At 47.9% G+C, this 17,073-nt stretch overlaps 1 protein-coding gene across 2 annotated transcripts in view; it reads left to right on the top strand.

Moving 5' to 3' along the window:
- Nucleotides 1-16,107, top strand: part of NISCH (nischarin) — a 184,850-nt gene extending 168,743 nt beyond the window's left edge. For both annotated transcript variants that reach the window (XM_082265847.1, XM_082265846.1), the window contains exon 21: nt 15,268-16,107. In XM_082265847.1, coding sequence (XP_082121973.1) covers nt 15,268-15,887 — 620 coding nt within the window. In that variant the 3' untranslated portion in view covers nt 15,888-16,107. The remainder of the gene's footprint in view (nt 1-15,267) is intronic.
- The last annotated feature ends 966 nt before the right edge of the window (nt 16,108-17,073 follow it).

Below are 17,073 nucleotides of genomic sequence, written 5' to 3'. Positions count from 1 at the left end.
GATCCCTCGGCGGTGTTCACTCCAATCAGACCTTCTCTCCTGCTCCTGGACGCCGGCTCTCCCAGCGTCTCAGCAGCCCCTGCGCTCGGCGGCCACCTCTCCAATACACAGCCGATTCCAGTCTCCAGGAGGGACCCAGGGTGCTCGTCCTCCCTCCTCCAAGCCTCAGGGAGGGTCAGCAACCAGGACCGGGTCGGGGCCTCCGGGTAGCGGGGAGGGGGGGTAGCGGGATCCAGCTAGGCAGGCATCGAGGCTAGGTGAGAGAGCATTCCCTCACATCTCTCTGGGCGATGGCCCAGAGACTCAGCAGGCCGTCGGGATCAGCTCCATCAGCAGGCTCCTCCCTCCATAGCCAGGTGCCCCCCTTCTAATGACCCCACTTGTTTTTAATGCATTATCGGCAGTTTTGGAGTCTTTGGTATCCCGGGTGGAGGTGGCCTGTCAGGGACGGGGGTCAAGTAGCGACCCCCGCCTACCCCTATTGTTTATCAGATACTTCAGATACAATGCAGTTGCAGGTCCCTCCTAGGGGCCTGTTGTCTCAGGTAATATCTCCTCAGCAGTGAGGAGCACGTTTCTGCCTCTGCCATAGCACAAGAGTGGTGGATGCACTAGTTGTGTCCGTCCGGGAAACCTTTAGTCTTGAGGTTACACCGGCAGAGGTAGCTGAGACTGAGATTCCTTTTTTGGTACTTGTTAGCCTACCAAAAGGGCGAAGGATTTTCCTTTACCCAAATGGGGTCATTTTGAAACAAACTCCTGTTATTTCCAAACGCATGGCTAGGTGCTATCCGTTTGAGGAATTCCTCTTTATAGGATAGACGGTACCACCTGCTGTCTTGCCACAGACTGTTAGGATAGAAGGACCTCGTAACTAACGAGGACCTTCCTTTTCTGCTCATAAGAGTTGTTCGTTCCGCGAGGGCGGGCGATAAGGCGAAACCCCTTTAGAGGGGTTTCAAAGGGCGCTGGTCGGCTAAACAAAGAGTCCGGCTCAGCCAAGCCTGAAGAATATAGCCTGATGCGCCCCTACCCATCTCTGGGGTGGGGGGGGTTGTCTTCACCAGTTTCTGGAGGACACAGGATCGAGTTTCAATCACTTCCACCGGTGCGATTCTTCCCTTCTAACATTGAACGGTTTCAGGGGTTCTATTCAAACCTATTCACAATGCCCAGGAAAGAGGGCAAGGTGCGTCCAAATCTGGGCTTGGGAAGAGATAGAGTCCATCCGTACAGTGGTGGCCTCCCTGCATCAGGGGGATTTCCTGGCGTCCATAGACATTTAGGAGGCCTATCTTTATATCCCCATCATCACAGGACATCAGCGTTTTTTCGCTTTCCCAAAGATCATCCCTGGTTCCCACCAGGAGACTGAACTATCTGGGCCTAAGGTTGGATACATCCTGGGCAAGAGAGTTTCTCCTTGCGGAGAAACTCCAGAAGGTTCAGTCAACGATTCGGATGTTGCTGTCCGTCAATTGGCTGGGACTGATGGTGGCCTTCTTAGAGGCAGTACCGTATACCCAGTCTCATACCCGAATTCTCCTGAAGGAGATTCTTTTTTAATGGAATCAGAATTCCGATTCCCTGGACAATCGGATGCGGTTGAGCGAGCGGACCAGGAAGTCTCCGATGCTCAACCAGGGGAAGTCATTTCTTCCGATAGTATCCAGATTACCAATAGGGTATCGGAACTGAGAGCGATCAGATTTTGTCTGATTTACTGGATCGAGCCGCTCTAGAGCAGCCCGATTCGGATCCAATCGCATATGGCCTCTTCATCCAGAGGTTTTTCACTAGCTGTCCCTTCATTGGGACATCCCGGATGTGGATCTGTTGGCACCTTGGCTCAACAGGAAGGTGCGGAGGTTTGTAGCTCGCACCGCGATCCTCTAGCGGACGCAGCAGAAACGCTAATCGTCCCGTGGGGGCAGTATCAGCTACGGCATGCCTTCCATCCTCTCAAGTTGCTGCGGGAACTTCTTCGCAGGATAGAGGTGGAGGGAATTCCAGTTATTCTGGAAATTCTGGACTGACCTCGTCGAGCCTGGTACGCCGACTTGGTGAGGCTAGTCGCGGACGCTCCTTGGAGACTTCCTCTCATTGAGGATTTGCGGTCTCAGGGACCGATCTTCCATCTTGCTTTACAGTCGCTGGCTTAATGGCCTGGCCATTGAGACCCAGGTACTGAAGGACAAGGGAGTGTCAGCTTCAGTTATTCCTACTTCCAGTTAAAGCAAGGAAAGCGACTTCCAGCACATGGAAGTCTTATATTGCGTGGTGTGAATCTCTTGGATTTCCCCCACATACCTATTCGGTGATCCGAATCTTGGTCTGTCTGCAACAAGGGGTTGAGCAGAAACTATCCTTGAGCACGATTAAGGGTCAGGTTTTCGGCGTTAGCAATCTTCTTTTTAGAAACCTTTGGCTAATCATTCCTTGGTGCGGAATTTCATCCAGGGGGTGCGACAGCTGGCTCCGCCAGTGCGCTCACCCTTACCGCCTGGGATCTTAATTTAGTGTGGTCGGTTCTTCAGAAACTTCTCTTTGAAGATATCAGGGAGATTCCCTTGCTTACATTATCCCAGAAGGTGGCCTTCTTGGTGGCCATTACTTCTGTACGCAGGGTGTCAGAACTGGCTGCATTATCCTGTCGTTCCCCAGATCTGGTGGTTCATAGGGATAAGGTGGTTCTTCTTCCGAATCCATCCTTCCTTCCTAAAGTGGTTTTCGTAAGACGGACTCACTTTTGTGATCACGGATAGCCCTTGAAGGGGATTGCCTGTGTCTGCCGCGACCATATCTAGATGGATCAGTCAGACGGTGGTACAGGCTTATTCTATTAAGGGTCGGAATCCTCCGTTTCCTGTTAGGGCGCACTTCACTCGAGCGCTCAGTACTTCCTGGGCCTATCGCCATCAGGCGTCAGTGGTCCAGGTATGTAAGGCGACCACCTGGTCGTCGGTACATACCTTTACAAAATTTTATAAGATTGATGTGATGGCATCGGCGGATGCCTCATTTGGCCGCAAGGTTTTGCAGGCCGCAATTTGAGGAGACCAGTGGTCTACCTCAAGGGTTTTTTTCTGTTGAAAAATTTCTGTTGAGTCTCATCACTGAGGATGAGCATGGTAAACTTCTAGTTGGCACCGGTTGGGCCTTCTAGATTGGATTTGATTTCCATTTTTCCCACCCCTCATTTGTGGTACTGCTTTGGGACGTCCCGAGGGTGTTGAATCACCGAGGACTACGTCTGTCAATGAGTGATAGAGAAAAATGGATTTTTGTAAAATCTTACCGTAAAATCCTTTTCTCTTAGCTCATTGACAGACGTAGTACCCGCCCCTCTGTTTTTAAGTTGGGTTGGGTTAAATTCTCTAAACACTGCTTTGTGACATAACTGATTTGCTAGAGCAGGAAGTGAGAGGATATACCCTCTGGGACTGCCCCTAGGGTGTGGCCAGAACGTTTTCTTTCCTGTCTAGTCCTACTCCTGTAGAGGGCAGCATAACCCGAGGGTGTTGAATCACCGAGGACTACGTCTGTCAATGAGCTAAGAGAAAAGGATTTTACGGTAAGATTTTACAAAAATCCATTTATTATACAAGGCAAACATAAAAACCCTAATTTGGTTCACCCTTTGAACCCATCACAGACATCCTCTTAGACATTCTTACTGACAAAGTAACCTTTTTAGTCACTATAACATCTGTCAGAAATTTATATACACTGCTAAAAAAAATTAAAGGAAAACTTTTTAATCAGAGTATAGCATCAAGTTATTCTCCTGGGATATTGATCTGGTCAGTTAAGTAGCAGAGGGGGTTGGCAATTAGTTTCAGCTGCTTTGGTGTTAAACAGGTGCACTACATGGGAAACAATGAGATGACCTGCAAAACAGAAATGGTTTTACAGGTGAAGGCCACTGACATTGTTTTCCCTACTCATCTTTTCATACTGTTTTTTTTACTAGTTTTGCATTTGGCTAGGGTCAGTGTCCCTACTGGTAGCATGAGGCCATACCTGGACCCTGTAGAGGTTGCACAGGCAGTCCAACTCCTCCAGGATGGCACATCAATACGTGCCATTGCCAGAAGGTTTGCTGTGTCTCCCAGCGCAGTCTCAAGAGAATGGAGGAGGTTCTAAGAGACAAACAGCTACTCTAGGAGAGCTGGGCAGGGACATAGAAGGTCCCTAACCCATCACCAGGACCGGTATCGGCTCCTTTGTTCAAGGATGAACAGGATGAGCAATGCCAGAGCCCTACAAAATGACCTCCAACAGACTACTGGTGTGAATGTCTCTGACCAAACAATCAGAATCCGACTTCATGACGGTGGCCTGAGGGCCCGACGTCCTTTAGTGGGCCCTGTGCTCACTGTCCCTCACTGTGGAGCTTGATTGGCATTTTCCATTAAACACCAGAATTGGCAGGTCCGTGACCAGCACCCTGTGCTTTTTGCAGATGAGGGTTTGCATCTGCAGATGCTTCACTTGGCAACAGGAGGATGAAGGAATTGATACCATTGAATGGCCCCCACGCTCGCTTGACCTAAATTCAATAGAACAACTCTAGGACTTTGTTACAGTCCATCTGACATCGCCAGGTTGCACCTCAGTCTGTTCAGGAGCTCAGTGATGCCCTGGTCCATATCTGGGAGGATATACCCAAGCAAACCATCTGTCGTCTCATTAGGATCATGCCACGACATTGTCAGGCATGCAAACAAGAACATGGGGGCCATACAAACTAGTGAGGACCATTTTGAGTTACTGCAATGAAATTTCATCAAAATGGACTAGCCTGCATAATTTTTTTCACTTTGATTTTCAGGGTGTCTTTGAATTCAGCCCTCTGATGGAAATGAAAATTATCAACCTACAAATGATGTGGCATCCTGTCGTTTCTAACACATTACCCAGTCCTTATCAGTATAGATATCCAACATGATATTTTTCCCCATTGAGATCTGTTGTGTTTTCAAAGTTTTCCTTTAATTTTTTTAGCAGTGTGTGTATGTGTGGGTATATGTGTGTGTGTGTGTGTGTGTGTGTGTGTGTGTGTGTGTGTGTGTGTGTGTGTGTGTGTGTGTGTGTGTGTATGTGTATATAGTTAGTCACTATAATTTTTTTGTATTAACGGCCCTTTCCTGTAAAGAGCCATCTCTCATACCTAACAGCAAAGTTCTAGGTCAAGACCATCTTTTCTTAGAAAAGTGGCTTCAGCTTTCCATGTCAATGAGGACATTGTTCTGCCATCCTTGTTTCCTGCTGCTAAGCATCCAAAGGAAGTCTCACTACATTGGCTGGATGTAGTCAGAGCCATTAGAGTGTATGTGAAAGCTGCTGCTGCTACTAGACAAAAAAGATTCCTTGTATGTTCTTTTCACGAGCCCTTGCAAGGGGCACCCTGCTTTAAAATCCCCTATTGTATAAGGAATATGATTACAAGGGCTTTTTTCTCAAAAACCAATACCTCCTCCTGTGCTGTAACACCTTCACTCCACCAGATCTTTTGTAGTATCCTGGGCCTTTAGGCACCAAGCCGCCACCTGGTATTCTGTGCATAATTTTTCAAAGTTTTACCAGGTGGATGACAAGTCTTCTGCTGATGCAGTTTTCAGCTGCAATGTGCTTGCATTGGCTCTCTGAACCAGGGGTTTAACAGATGTTGTTTCATGGATGAGTTGGCACAATTCTGTTTTTTCCTAGTTTCCCACCCTTTTATTTATTGCTTGGGGACATACCATGGTGTATGAATAAATTGCCTATGTCCTGTACGGTACGATTTAGATCAGAGTAATTTTGGCTGGTCAGTGTCCAATCACCTAAAGGTACGAGCCTATAATCCATGGTGTATAAATAGGTTGTCTATTTCCTGTACTGTACGCTAGGATATGGAATTTACAGATGATTCAAAATTCCTGTTTGTACTCACTGCTCGATGCTTTTTCTCGGAGTTGATTGAGGGACACAGCTCTCTCCCCTTTATATGCTATCGTTCTTTCTTGGACAACTTACTACAACTGAAAAGATGTGAGGTAAGGAGTTTTAGACCCAAGTTGACTTCTTCAGTTCTGCATGTGTCCATTTCTTCTGTAGGCAGCAGTTAACCCTAGGTTTCTTACTGTCAAGCTATTTCCATGAATGGACTCCTTTCTCCCACAGAGAAAAAAACTATTGCTTAAAACAAAAGTAATTTGCAGCAACAGCTTAATAATTATTACAATAATTGGTAGCTCATTTAGTAGTGGTGGATTTGTGCTTGTGTATAGGTAGCATTATTCATATTTAAAACATTATAGCTAGTAGTAGTCAGTAGAGGTGTACCGAAACCAAAAATGGAGGATTCACTTGGCTGAAAACCGAAACCAAAAATTATAAATATAAATATTTTTATATATATAATTGTATTCTATTCGACTTTTTATTTAATATCATTAATTTAATTTAATTTAATATGAATTTGTCGACCATTATTTATTTCAGGTTCTTGTATAGCGCTGTCAATTTACGCAGCGCTTTACATATACATTGCACATTCACATCAGTGGCACCTCTAAATATGTCTTTACACTGGCCTGTTGCACTACTTTTTTGGTGGTAAAAATCTTGCTTGCTGCATTTTTAGTCTGTTAAAAAAAAATGCATCTCCCCGTTGAAATGCATTGAAATTGCAGCAACATTGAAAACGTGGGAACTGCATTCCAGATGCACTGCCCTTGCAATCTGCAGCAGGTGTCAATGCAAAGTTCAGGACACCCCAAATGCAGGTCGTAACTACAGTGAGTTTGCCCCAACCAGATCCAATGGTACAGAAGTACCATGCAATCCAGTTGTACATTTCCAAAAGTAGTGCATGCACTACTTTTGGTTTCGGGCGGTGTGATTTCAGCCCATTTGAAATAATGGTACAAACAAATGACCACTGCCCCCACCTATAACTGGCCTTTGCAGCAAGGAACACATGGAAGGGCGATACATGTCAAACAAAAGAAAATTCCTAGGTCCACTTACACAACCAGCTTACAACCAAATGAATTATCTTGTCTTAACAGTTTGCGTTAAAAACAGGAGTTTCTCTATCGTTCATTGACAGGCGCAGATCCATATTCTTCTTAACCATTGGGTTATGCTGCCCCCTACAGGAGTAGGACACTAAGCAGGAAAAAAACTTTACCACGCCTATGGGGCAGTCCCTGAAAGCATACACCCACTCACTCTGCTATAGGATTCAGTTTGTTTCTTCCTAGTTTAAGAGTAGGACCTAGTTCCCGGCTGGGACTTCGGTCTTAGCTTGTTTTTTTTTTTTTTTTTTGTAAAGGGAACTTTGGTTAAAATTTAAATTTTTTAGCTAGTTATTTTCCTGAGAGAACTGCAATCAACAGCCGGACTGGGTTTGGACTGGATATCCTAGATCCTTAAGATCTACCAGTCCGGCCAGCAAGTGTGTGCAGGTTATAGCCCCGCTCTAGGCCTTGCACAACAGAGCCCCAATGGACGGGGGCTGGCCTACGAGTGAAACACCTCGCCGGGGCGCACACGACCTGGTTTGACCTGAATCGTATCGTGCCTCTAGGCCGTCCGCAGCCCTCACCCTGGGCGCCCACCTGATTGTTGTTGGTATGGTGAGTAGTGTCCCCCATAGCTCTTACGGTCTCGGGGTGGACGTGGGCCCCTCCTTGGGATGGTCAGACCCCAGGGTTCCCTTCAATTTCCCCCAACCCCTCTAACAGTCACGGTGGTCTTTTGGCCCCAACCTACCCCCATGCCCCCCCTCCCGGGGTTAGGTAGGAGCTGGCTTTGCCACTTGCTCCAGTAAGGGGGGGAGGATGCGGTTGTTGCTGACCAGACTGTACGGATCGTACACGGGGGTCTTTGAGCAAGTTCCCGGCCCCCTGGGGGCACGTGTCTGGGTCGGGCCAAAAAATGAGTCTGCGGCTTTGCGACCTACTCGCGACTGTTCGGGTACCTGAAACGAGCTAACCGAGATGAGGTGCCTGACCAAGCTGACTGTCTCACGTGGCCAGATCGGGCCAAAAATTGAGGCTGCGGCTTGCGGCCTACTCGCGACTGACAGAGCTGGCTGTCTAAGTGACCAAGCTGTCCAAGCTCCTAACTGAGCTGCTGACGGTGGACTCGCGACCAGATCGGGCCCCAAATTTATGCCACGGCCTACTCGCGGCTGGCTGTCCAAGCTGCTGATGAGCTATTGACAATGCTGTTTGAGCTGCTGACTGGGGTGATAGAGCAGCAGATGGGTGTCCACCCTTCCCCTCCTCAGGGGGGTGGACATATGAACTGTTCAAGGGGGGTGCTGTAGGGGCATTGTTGTGTGGGGGTACTCTGCCTGCGCGTCTGTGTCACGGGGGCCCCTCTTCCTCTTTATAGGGGGCTATGTCCTTTTTATGTCATTTATGGTGGGCGACACTTGTCTAATAGGGGTCTTTTTGTGGAACTTTAGCCGGCGTCTCCTTGCGGGACTGTGGTCGGCAACCTCCCCTGCTTGTCATGTTCTCAGGGTGAGCTTAGCATATAGCGACTCTGCTGGGTCTGCGTCCACGCACTTCGGGTGCTCTGCGGTGAGGATGATTCCTTTTTTTACTGCAAATGCGCATGCAAGGGCGCTGGTGGATGCACCGATAGTATCGGTGCAGAACGCCCCCAGGATCTTCAGGGGCCTGCAGATCTCCTAAAAGTGGCAAAGGTACTCCCTTTTTTCGTCTACTGTGAAAAAATTGTTGCAAGTCAGTGGAGTTGTTCTAGACACAATAATGGTAACCACGCATGGTGTGGCTATCCGTTCTCCCTTTTACGGGGGACCCCCTATTTGGGTCTTTTTTGGATGAACTGATCAAAGGACTCACAGGTGGGAAGAGTACTCTTCTTTCTCTATCCGCTAAAGGAAAGTCACCGCCTAATAGACGGGCCCTTATTTTTCAGCACGCAGGAGAAAGGACCCAAGCCATTTAGGTCATCTGGGAGTTCCAAGAAGATGTGGTCGGGTAAGCCGAGAACAGGCCCCTCCAGATCTGCAGACAAATGTCTGTTTGCAAGAAGGGACGCCCTCACCCGTATCTGGGGTGGCGGGACATCTTCATTTTCTGTCCGGAACCAGGGACCTCCTTGATTCAGGACAAATGGGCCCACGAGCTGCTCCGATCGGGTTACAAGAACTCTAATTCAGGTCCTGACCGTCAGACAGATTCTGCCCGTCCAATCTACACCTATCTTCAGAAAGGGTGATTGTGCTGGTTCCCTCTCAGGAACGCTTTCAAGGGTTTTATTCAAACCTGTTTACTGTTCCCAGGAAAGAAGGGAAAGTGCGTCCAATTCTGGACCTCAAGGCTCTGAATTGCTTTGTGCAGGTACAGAAGTTTCAAATCTAGTCCATTTGCACGGTAGTGCAGATTTTACACCAAGGGGACTTTTTAGCCTCTATCGATATCGAGGATGCTTATCTGCACATCCCTATTTATGCTGGACACCAGCGTTTACTTCGCTTCGCTGTAGGAAAGGAACATTATCAATTTGTGGCGTTACCCTTTGGTCTCGCCTCCACCCCAGGGTTCTCACCAACGTGTTGGCTCCGGTATTGGCATTACTGTGACAGCCGGGAATTGCGGTATTAGGGTAACTGGACGATCTCCTCTTAAGAGGAGACTCCCACTCAGTTCTGGTGGGCGATCTGTCAATCACTGTATGGACTCTGCAAAAGTTTGGTTGGACCATACATTTCAGAAAATCTGCTCTGGTCCCAGCTTCCAAAATTTTTTATCCGGGACTGACTGGACTCTGCAAGGGTGTTTCTTCCCATGGAAAAGCTGCAAAAGTTGCAGAGAGCGATTCGGTTGCTGTTATCCAGCACTTATCCAGCATTCATTGCAGACTTGCATGCAACCTCTAGGCCTGATGGTGTCTACCTTCAGGGCCGTTTCGTTTGCTCAGTTCCACACAAGACCTCTGCAAAGGGGTAAGGGGTATTCTTTTCAAGTGGAACAAGGATCCAAAATCTTTGGACAATCTGATTCGGTTGAGTCAAAACGCAAGAAGTGCTCTTCTGTGGTGGCTCCGTTCCTTGACTCCGCATCGGGGCAAGCTCCTCCTTCCATTGTAATGGACCGTGGAATCCACGCATGCCAGCCTGTCCGGCGGGGGGGGGGGGAACCAGACTTTCGATCAATAATTTGCAGCTCAGAGCGATAAAGCTTGGCTTGAGTGACTGGAAAAATCGTCTGCAGGGTTGTCCAGTTCAGATTCAATCAGACAATGTCACGGCCATGGTTTATATCAATCATCAAGGGGGCACCAAGAGTGTCCTTGCGGCCCGGGAGGTGGCCCGAGAGCTCAATATGGGCAGAAAATTTTGTTCCAGCCCTCTCCGCCATGCATATACCCGGAGTGGAGAACTGGCAGGCGGATAACTTGAGTCATTAGGAGGGGTTTCACCTGTCGTTTGCCCGGTGGGGGACACCCGATGTAGACCTGTTAGTTTCTCGGCTCAACGAGATGGTACAGAGGTTTGTAGCCAGGTCTCGGGATCCTCTGGCCGACGCCACAGACGCACTGGTGGCTCCTTGGGGTCAGTATCGGCTGATTTATGCATTTCCTCCACTGAAACTTCTGCCAAGGCTTCTGCACTGAATAAAGGTGGAAGGGATTCCCGTCATTCTGGTGGCCCCAGACTGGCCTCGCCAGTCTTGGTATGCAGATCTAGTAAGGTTGGTCTCCCATGCTCCTTGGAGACTTCCTCTCAGGGAAGATCAGTTGTCTCAAGGGCCGATCTTCCCTCCTACTTTACAGTCGCTGGCTTTAACAGCGTGGCTGTTGAAAGCCAGGTATTGAAGGATAGGGGGTCTTTCTGATTCATTGATTCCTACACTGTTGAAGGCTAGCAATCTATGTCCAGGAAGATTTATCATCGTATGTGGAAATCGTACATCTCATGGTGTGAATCGATTAGGGTGCATCCACACTACTTTTCAGTGGCTAGGATTTTGGCTTTCCTCCAAAGAGGGTTTGAGCAGCGGTTGGCCTTGGATACTATTAAAGGCCAGGTGTCAGCTTTGGCTGTGTTTTTTCAACGCCCTTTAGCTACGCATTCTTTGATTCACACTTTTATCCAGGGAGTTCGTCATGTGGCTCCTCCGATACGGTCCCCAGTGGCGGCCGGCCGATAGGGGGTGCAGGGGGCGGCCACCCCCCCCCCTCCCCCCAAAAAAAGAAGGAAAGAAGAAGATTTAAAAAAAAAGTGTCTATTTTTCGCCTACTAGGGGCGCCGGACTTAGTGCTGGGTATGGGGGGGTGGGGTTTTTGACCCCACCCTCGGCCAGCAGAGGCGCCGATTGGCGCTCTTCAGGGGGTCATTGGGGCGCAGAGCAATGCGCCCTGACACTCCCCACTTTTCTGATGTCCGGGCTGTGATTGGTCCAGACTCCAGCCTGGACCAATCACTGTAGGACATGGATCTGGTGACGTGACGTGTGGGGGCGGTGCACCGCCCCGGCGTCACGATCACCGCTTCTGTCCGTTCCCGCCCGAGGAGTGTCGCAGCCAGGAGAAGAGTGAAGACAGAGGAGGACGGTCGGAGACGGAGAAAGAGAGCCGCGTGACGTCCAGGAGTCTGTCGGATCGGAACTTCGTGCCCGACGATTGCCTTCTGGATCTTCTTTGACTGTGAGTCACTCCAGACAGAGTCCAGACCAGTCCGCTGCTCGCAGCATCATCGCAGCCAGGCCCAGGCGCACAGAGAGTACTCTGCAGGCCGCAGCATGAGGTCACTCATTCTACCACACAGAGTCCAGCACAGCGGGCAGCAGCCCGGTAAGTGAAATTCCACTGAGAACCCCCTCTATTTGCAATGGCAGATCACCGGTGCAAGGAAGTAATGCATCACTGCATTGGAGGCACGCACGCTGATCTCTGCATTGGGGACATGTATCACTGCATTGGAGGCACGCACGCTGATCTCTGCATTGGGGACATGTATCACTGCATTGGAGGCATGCACGCTGATCTCTGCATTGGGGACATGTATCACTGCATTGGAGGCACGCACGCTGATCTCTGCATTGGGGACATGTATCACTGCATTGGAGGCACGCATGCTGATCTCTGCATTGGGGACATGTATCACTGCATTGGAGGCACCCACGCTGATCTCTGCATTGGGGACATGTATACTGGTCACTGCATTGGGGGCATGTATACTGGTCACTACATTGGGGTGCTAGGGGGCCTGTACTATGGGGTTTGTGCTGGGGGGCCTGTACTGTGGGCTTAGTGCTAGGGGGTCTGTACTGTGGGGTTTGTGCTAGGGGGCCTGTACTGTGGGGTTTGTGCTAGGGGGCCTGTACTGTGGGGTTTGTGCTAGGGGGCCTGTACTGTGGGGTTTGTGCTAGGGGGCCTGTACTGTGGGGTTTGTGCTTGGGGGTCTGTACTTTGGGATTAGTGCTAGGGGGCCTGTACTGTGGGGTTTGTGCTAGGGGGCCTGTACTGTGGGGTTTGTGCTAGGGGGCCTGTACTGTGGGGTTTGTGCTAGGGGGCCTGTACTGTGGGGTTTGTGCTAGGGGGCCTGTACTGTGGGGTTTGTGCTAGGGGGCCTGTACTGTGGGGTTTGTGCTAGGGGGTCTGTACTGTGGGGTTAGTGCTAGGGGGTATGGGTGGAGTCTATAAGTGGTGGGGCTTCTGAGAATGGGAGGGATCAAAATGGAAGGGCAGGGTCTTGCGCCCCCCATGTTAAAACTTCACCAGCCGCCACTGTCCCCGTTACCTCCGTGGGATCTTAACTTGGTATTGTCTGTTCTTCAAAAACCTCCCTTTGAAAACTTAGGGAGATTCCTCGGCTTACACTGTCACAGAAGGTAGTGTTTTTGGTGGCTATTACCTCTGTCCGCAGAGTGTCTGAATTAGCGGCGCTGTCCTGCGGTTCTCCTTCTCTGGTGGTCCACAGAGATTAAGTGGTACTTCAACCTAATCAGTCGTTTCTTCCTAAGGTGGTTTCTGATTTCCATTGAATTAAGACATTGCGCTGCCTTCACTCTGTCCTAAGCCCAAGCATCCTAAGGAAATTGCCTTGCATTCTGTGGCTGTGGTTCAGGCAATTAGGGTTTGCCTGGCGGTTACTGAGTCGGTAAATCAGACTCTCCTTTTGACCTCACAGAAGGACCTCAGAAGGGATTGGCTGCATCTGCTGAGACTATATCCAGATGGATCAGGCAGACGGTGGTACAGGCGTATTCACTTAAGGGTCAGGTGGTTCCATCTTTCCCTGTGAAGGCGCATTCTGCTAGGGCGCTGAGTGCCTCTTGGGCCTTTCGCCAACAGACGTCGGTAATACAAGTTTGCAAGGCGGCAACTTGGTCGTCTGTGCACACGTTCACTAAATTCTACAAAGTAGATGTGTTGGCATCCTTGGATGCTTCTTTTGGCCGCAAGGTTTTGCAGGCTGCTGTTTTAAAAGAGCATTTTTTTCTCTTTGAGGGTGTATGTTGTTTTTAGGTGAGCTCCAGTTGTTCCTGGTTGAGCTCCATGTTACCTGGTTGGCTAAGTTTTTAGCCTTTGGGGAATTGTTCTTTCTCTGCGTTGTTTTCCCACACCTCATGCAAACACTGCTTTGGGAAGTCCCAATGGTTAAGAAGAGTATGGAGCTGCGTCTCTCAATGAATGATAGAGAAAACTGGATTTTTGACTTACTGTAAAATCCTTTTCTCTGAAGTTCGACAGACACAGCACCCGCCCCTCTATTTCTGAGTGCGTTGGGGTCTTTTTTACTTCTGACACTGCTTGCAACAAAACTGAATCCTATAGCAGAGTGAGTATATGTATGCCTTCAGGGACTGCCCCATAGGCGTGGTAAAGTTTTTTTCCTGCTTAGTGTCCTACTCCTGTAGGGGGGCAGCATTACCCAATGGTTAGGAAGAATATGGAGCTGTGTCTGTCAATGAACTTCAGAGAAAAGGATTTTACAGTAAGTCAAAAATCCAGTTTTTGTTTGCACACATTTGCAAATACATGCGTAAGCTGAAGAGCCACTTCATGGCACTCCAGTGTTATCTGCAGCCCTAACTCTAAATATAAAACATGATAATTTGATTGGTTGCAGGCTGGTTGGTAAGTTGAGCTGAGAATTTTGGTTTTAAAATGAAGGGGCTGGAATCACACTGCAATCGGATCACATGGGAATGTTCTTGTGTTATTCATAGGGAGAATGAGCCATCAAGCTGTGAAAAAATCAAGAACAAACCCAGTTAAAGAGCCTAAAAAAAAAGCATTTGTATTAAAAACAAAAACTTGAAGGCATTCTCGAAAGGAGAATCGCTCATTCATTAAACAAAATCTTGAGGAAGATGACCCACTGCATCTGATCACAGCCTGGGGAGGAGAGCTGGCCGGAGCAGATGAAGAGGGGTTCTATCACCACTTGGAGCTGATATGCCGGCCGCTGTAAAACAAAATCCCACCTCCTGGATCGGCTCTTATGATTTCCCAGCATTGGACAAGTGTGGTGTCTATCATAGGAGCCGATCCAGGAGGCGAGACCTTTTGACAGCAGCCAGTGTCTTTGCTCCAAGTAGTGATAGATCCCCTCTGTCTGCTCTGGCTGGCTCTCCTTCCCATTCAGGCTGTGATCTAATGCAGTGTGTCAGTTATGTTTAAAGACTGATCATTTTTTTCACCGGCCCTGCATGTCTGCAGCGGAAGCAGTGCAGCTTTTCGCAGGGATCAGAGTGGACCGGGTCATACAGCCCCTGGTGTCACCTCTCTGGTGGGTGTCACCTCTCTGGTGGGTGTCACCCAGGTGCGGTCTGCATCCCCCTAACAACGCCACTGATGCACACCCCTTCATTGTGGTGGTGTGCAGGCATTGTGCATTGAAAAAAGTACTTCATGCAGTACTTTTTCAGCGCGAGGCAATCCACTGCCTTGCACCGTGTGGTGACCATTTGAACTGTATGGAGTTTTAATGGGAAGTTCCAATAAAGTTCATTAAAAAAAAAAATGAACAGTGCTGTTATCCTGCTGGACTGCACTGCACGCCAGCCACTGCATTATAGCACAGCAGCTGGTATGAATGGACCTTTATTCTCTGCTTTTATTCTGTGCCTACCCCACTAGAATACACCTTAATTCATCAACATTTGGTTTAAAAAGCACACACGCATGTTAGCCTCATCTCTTTGGAAGCAAGATTTGCCCACCTTTCCAATTATCTTCCCTTGTGGATTAAATAACACAATAATTTACTTTATGCATTTTCTGTTTCAGGAACAATGGAAAACTATGAAATGATTCATTCCAGCAGAGTGAAGTTCATTTATCCAAATGAAGAAGAAATTGGGGATCTTACTTACATTGTAACAGAAAGCACTGACTCTCCAGGAACATTGCCATCTTTAAACATCTTACTGTATGTCTTGGCTTTCCAAGTAAGCACAGCAGAAGGAACTAACCAAGAAGCTTTGCTGCAACCTAAAACCCTCATTCTCACAAGCTCGGACCTATTTCTATTCAATGAAGATTACATCAGTTACCCACTTCCCGATTTTGCCAAAGAACCCCCAAAGAAAGACAAATATCAATTAGTGGATGGAAGACTTATTCGGGATTTAGACCGTGTGTTGATGGGCTATCAGACTTATCCTCAGACTCTTACATTCGTTTTCGATGACTCTAGCAACCAAGACCTGATGCACAGTTTATCTATGGATCATTTTGCAGAACCTTTAAGCCCCTGCAACAGTCAGAATGCCTGTGGCAATAATCAAGAAGTACAGTGGTACATCTTTATTCCAAGTGCTGACTGCCGGGAAAAGTTGATATCGCTCCTTGCCCGCCAGTGGGAGATTCTGTGTGGTAGGGAGCTACCTTTGGAGTTGACAGGATGAAGTACTTGATTTATATCTACATTCTAAAGATACGGGCGGTTTTTGAGGGACCATAATAAAGGACAATGCACATAGCTTTATGCTGCTTTTCATTGCACATATTTATTTTTATGTTTTGAGCACATAGTACTTGTACAGAGAACTCTTAGTATACACCAAACCTACAGATTGTTACAATATAATTGAAATTAAAATCAGCCATCGTAATGTATTTTATATAGCTAAAGATGTCCTTATTCTTTTGATGTTTTCACTCTTAAGGTACAGTTTTGAACAATTTTTGAGCTTCTAAAGGTTTATGGTAAACTCAGATTTGCAACAACAATCTTGGAAGATTAATAGCATAAAATAATGTAGGAAAGTTTAAAAAACTTTCTCTTATACTCACTCTACTAACTGTAGATATATACCAGCACTGTTGTATACAAGCTATGGAGACCTCTCTCACATGCACTGAATAGTGGAAATGCATGATAAGGTTTTGAAAGTACCTCATCATTTAGAACGAGATTACATTTCCGTAGCTTGCTTTAGGTTTATCTTTAAAGTGTCCTTGAAGAAAACAAAATTCAGTAGCCCTAGTTTGGGGGTGAAGTGGAGTCTTTGTTCCAGGTTGATGCATTTTTCCAAAGCAATCCGAAGCATTCACTTGTAAAAAACCTGTACCCAGGTGAAGAATATTGCATTTGGGGCCACCCTTCTGACAGGAAGCAAGGTGCTATATTTTAACAAACTTTAGCTAAAATGGGGCATGTTCCAGAGCTGTGAAATACATGTATCTTAATCGTCTTACCTTCCAAAATTTTTGTAATTCTGTTCAATTAGTGCCATACAGCCTTGCTAGGCCTCTCGCCTCCAAAGGAGTTAAACAATGTAGCTTGGTTTAAGGACTTGCCCTCAGCCTGCAGATTGGACAATGCAGAAACAGTAGAGCACTGATGATGCTGTCTCATGCTCTACCTATCCTGTAATCATTTTCAGAGTGTTAGGCCTCATTCACACAGGCGTAATAGTGTTCACCTGGGAGAGGATTGTCTTTGCACGGGGATGCACAGTTGTTCTGTGTATCCTCGTGCAGGCAGTGCCATTGATGTCAATTGGGATGAAGTGGCTGCTCAGACAGAGTTGCTGCTCGCATTATGACAGCCATACACTTACGGGTGTGCAGCCCCAAACACAGTGCGCA

Source organism: Pelophylax lessonae, assembly GCF_965119305.1.
Source record: "Pelophylax lessonae genome assembly, chromosome: 8".
Lineage (NCBI taxonomy): Eukaryota > Metazoa > Chordata > Amphibia > Anura > Ranidae > Pelophylax > Pelophylax lessonae.
Note: the sequence above shows the minus strand (reverse complement) of the source record. Positions and strands in the feature narration are given on the sequence as shown.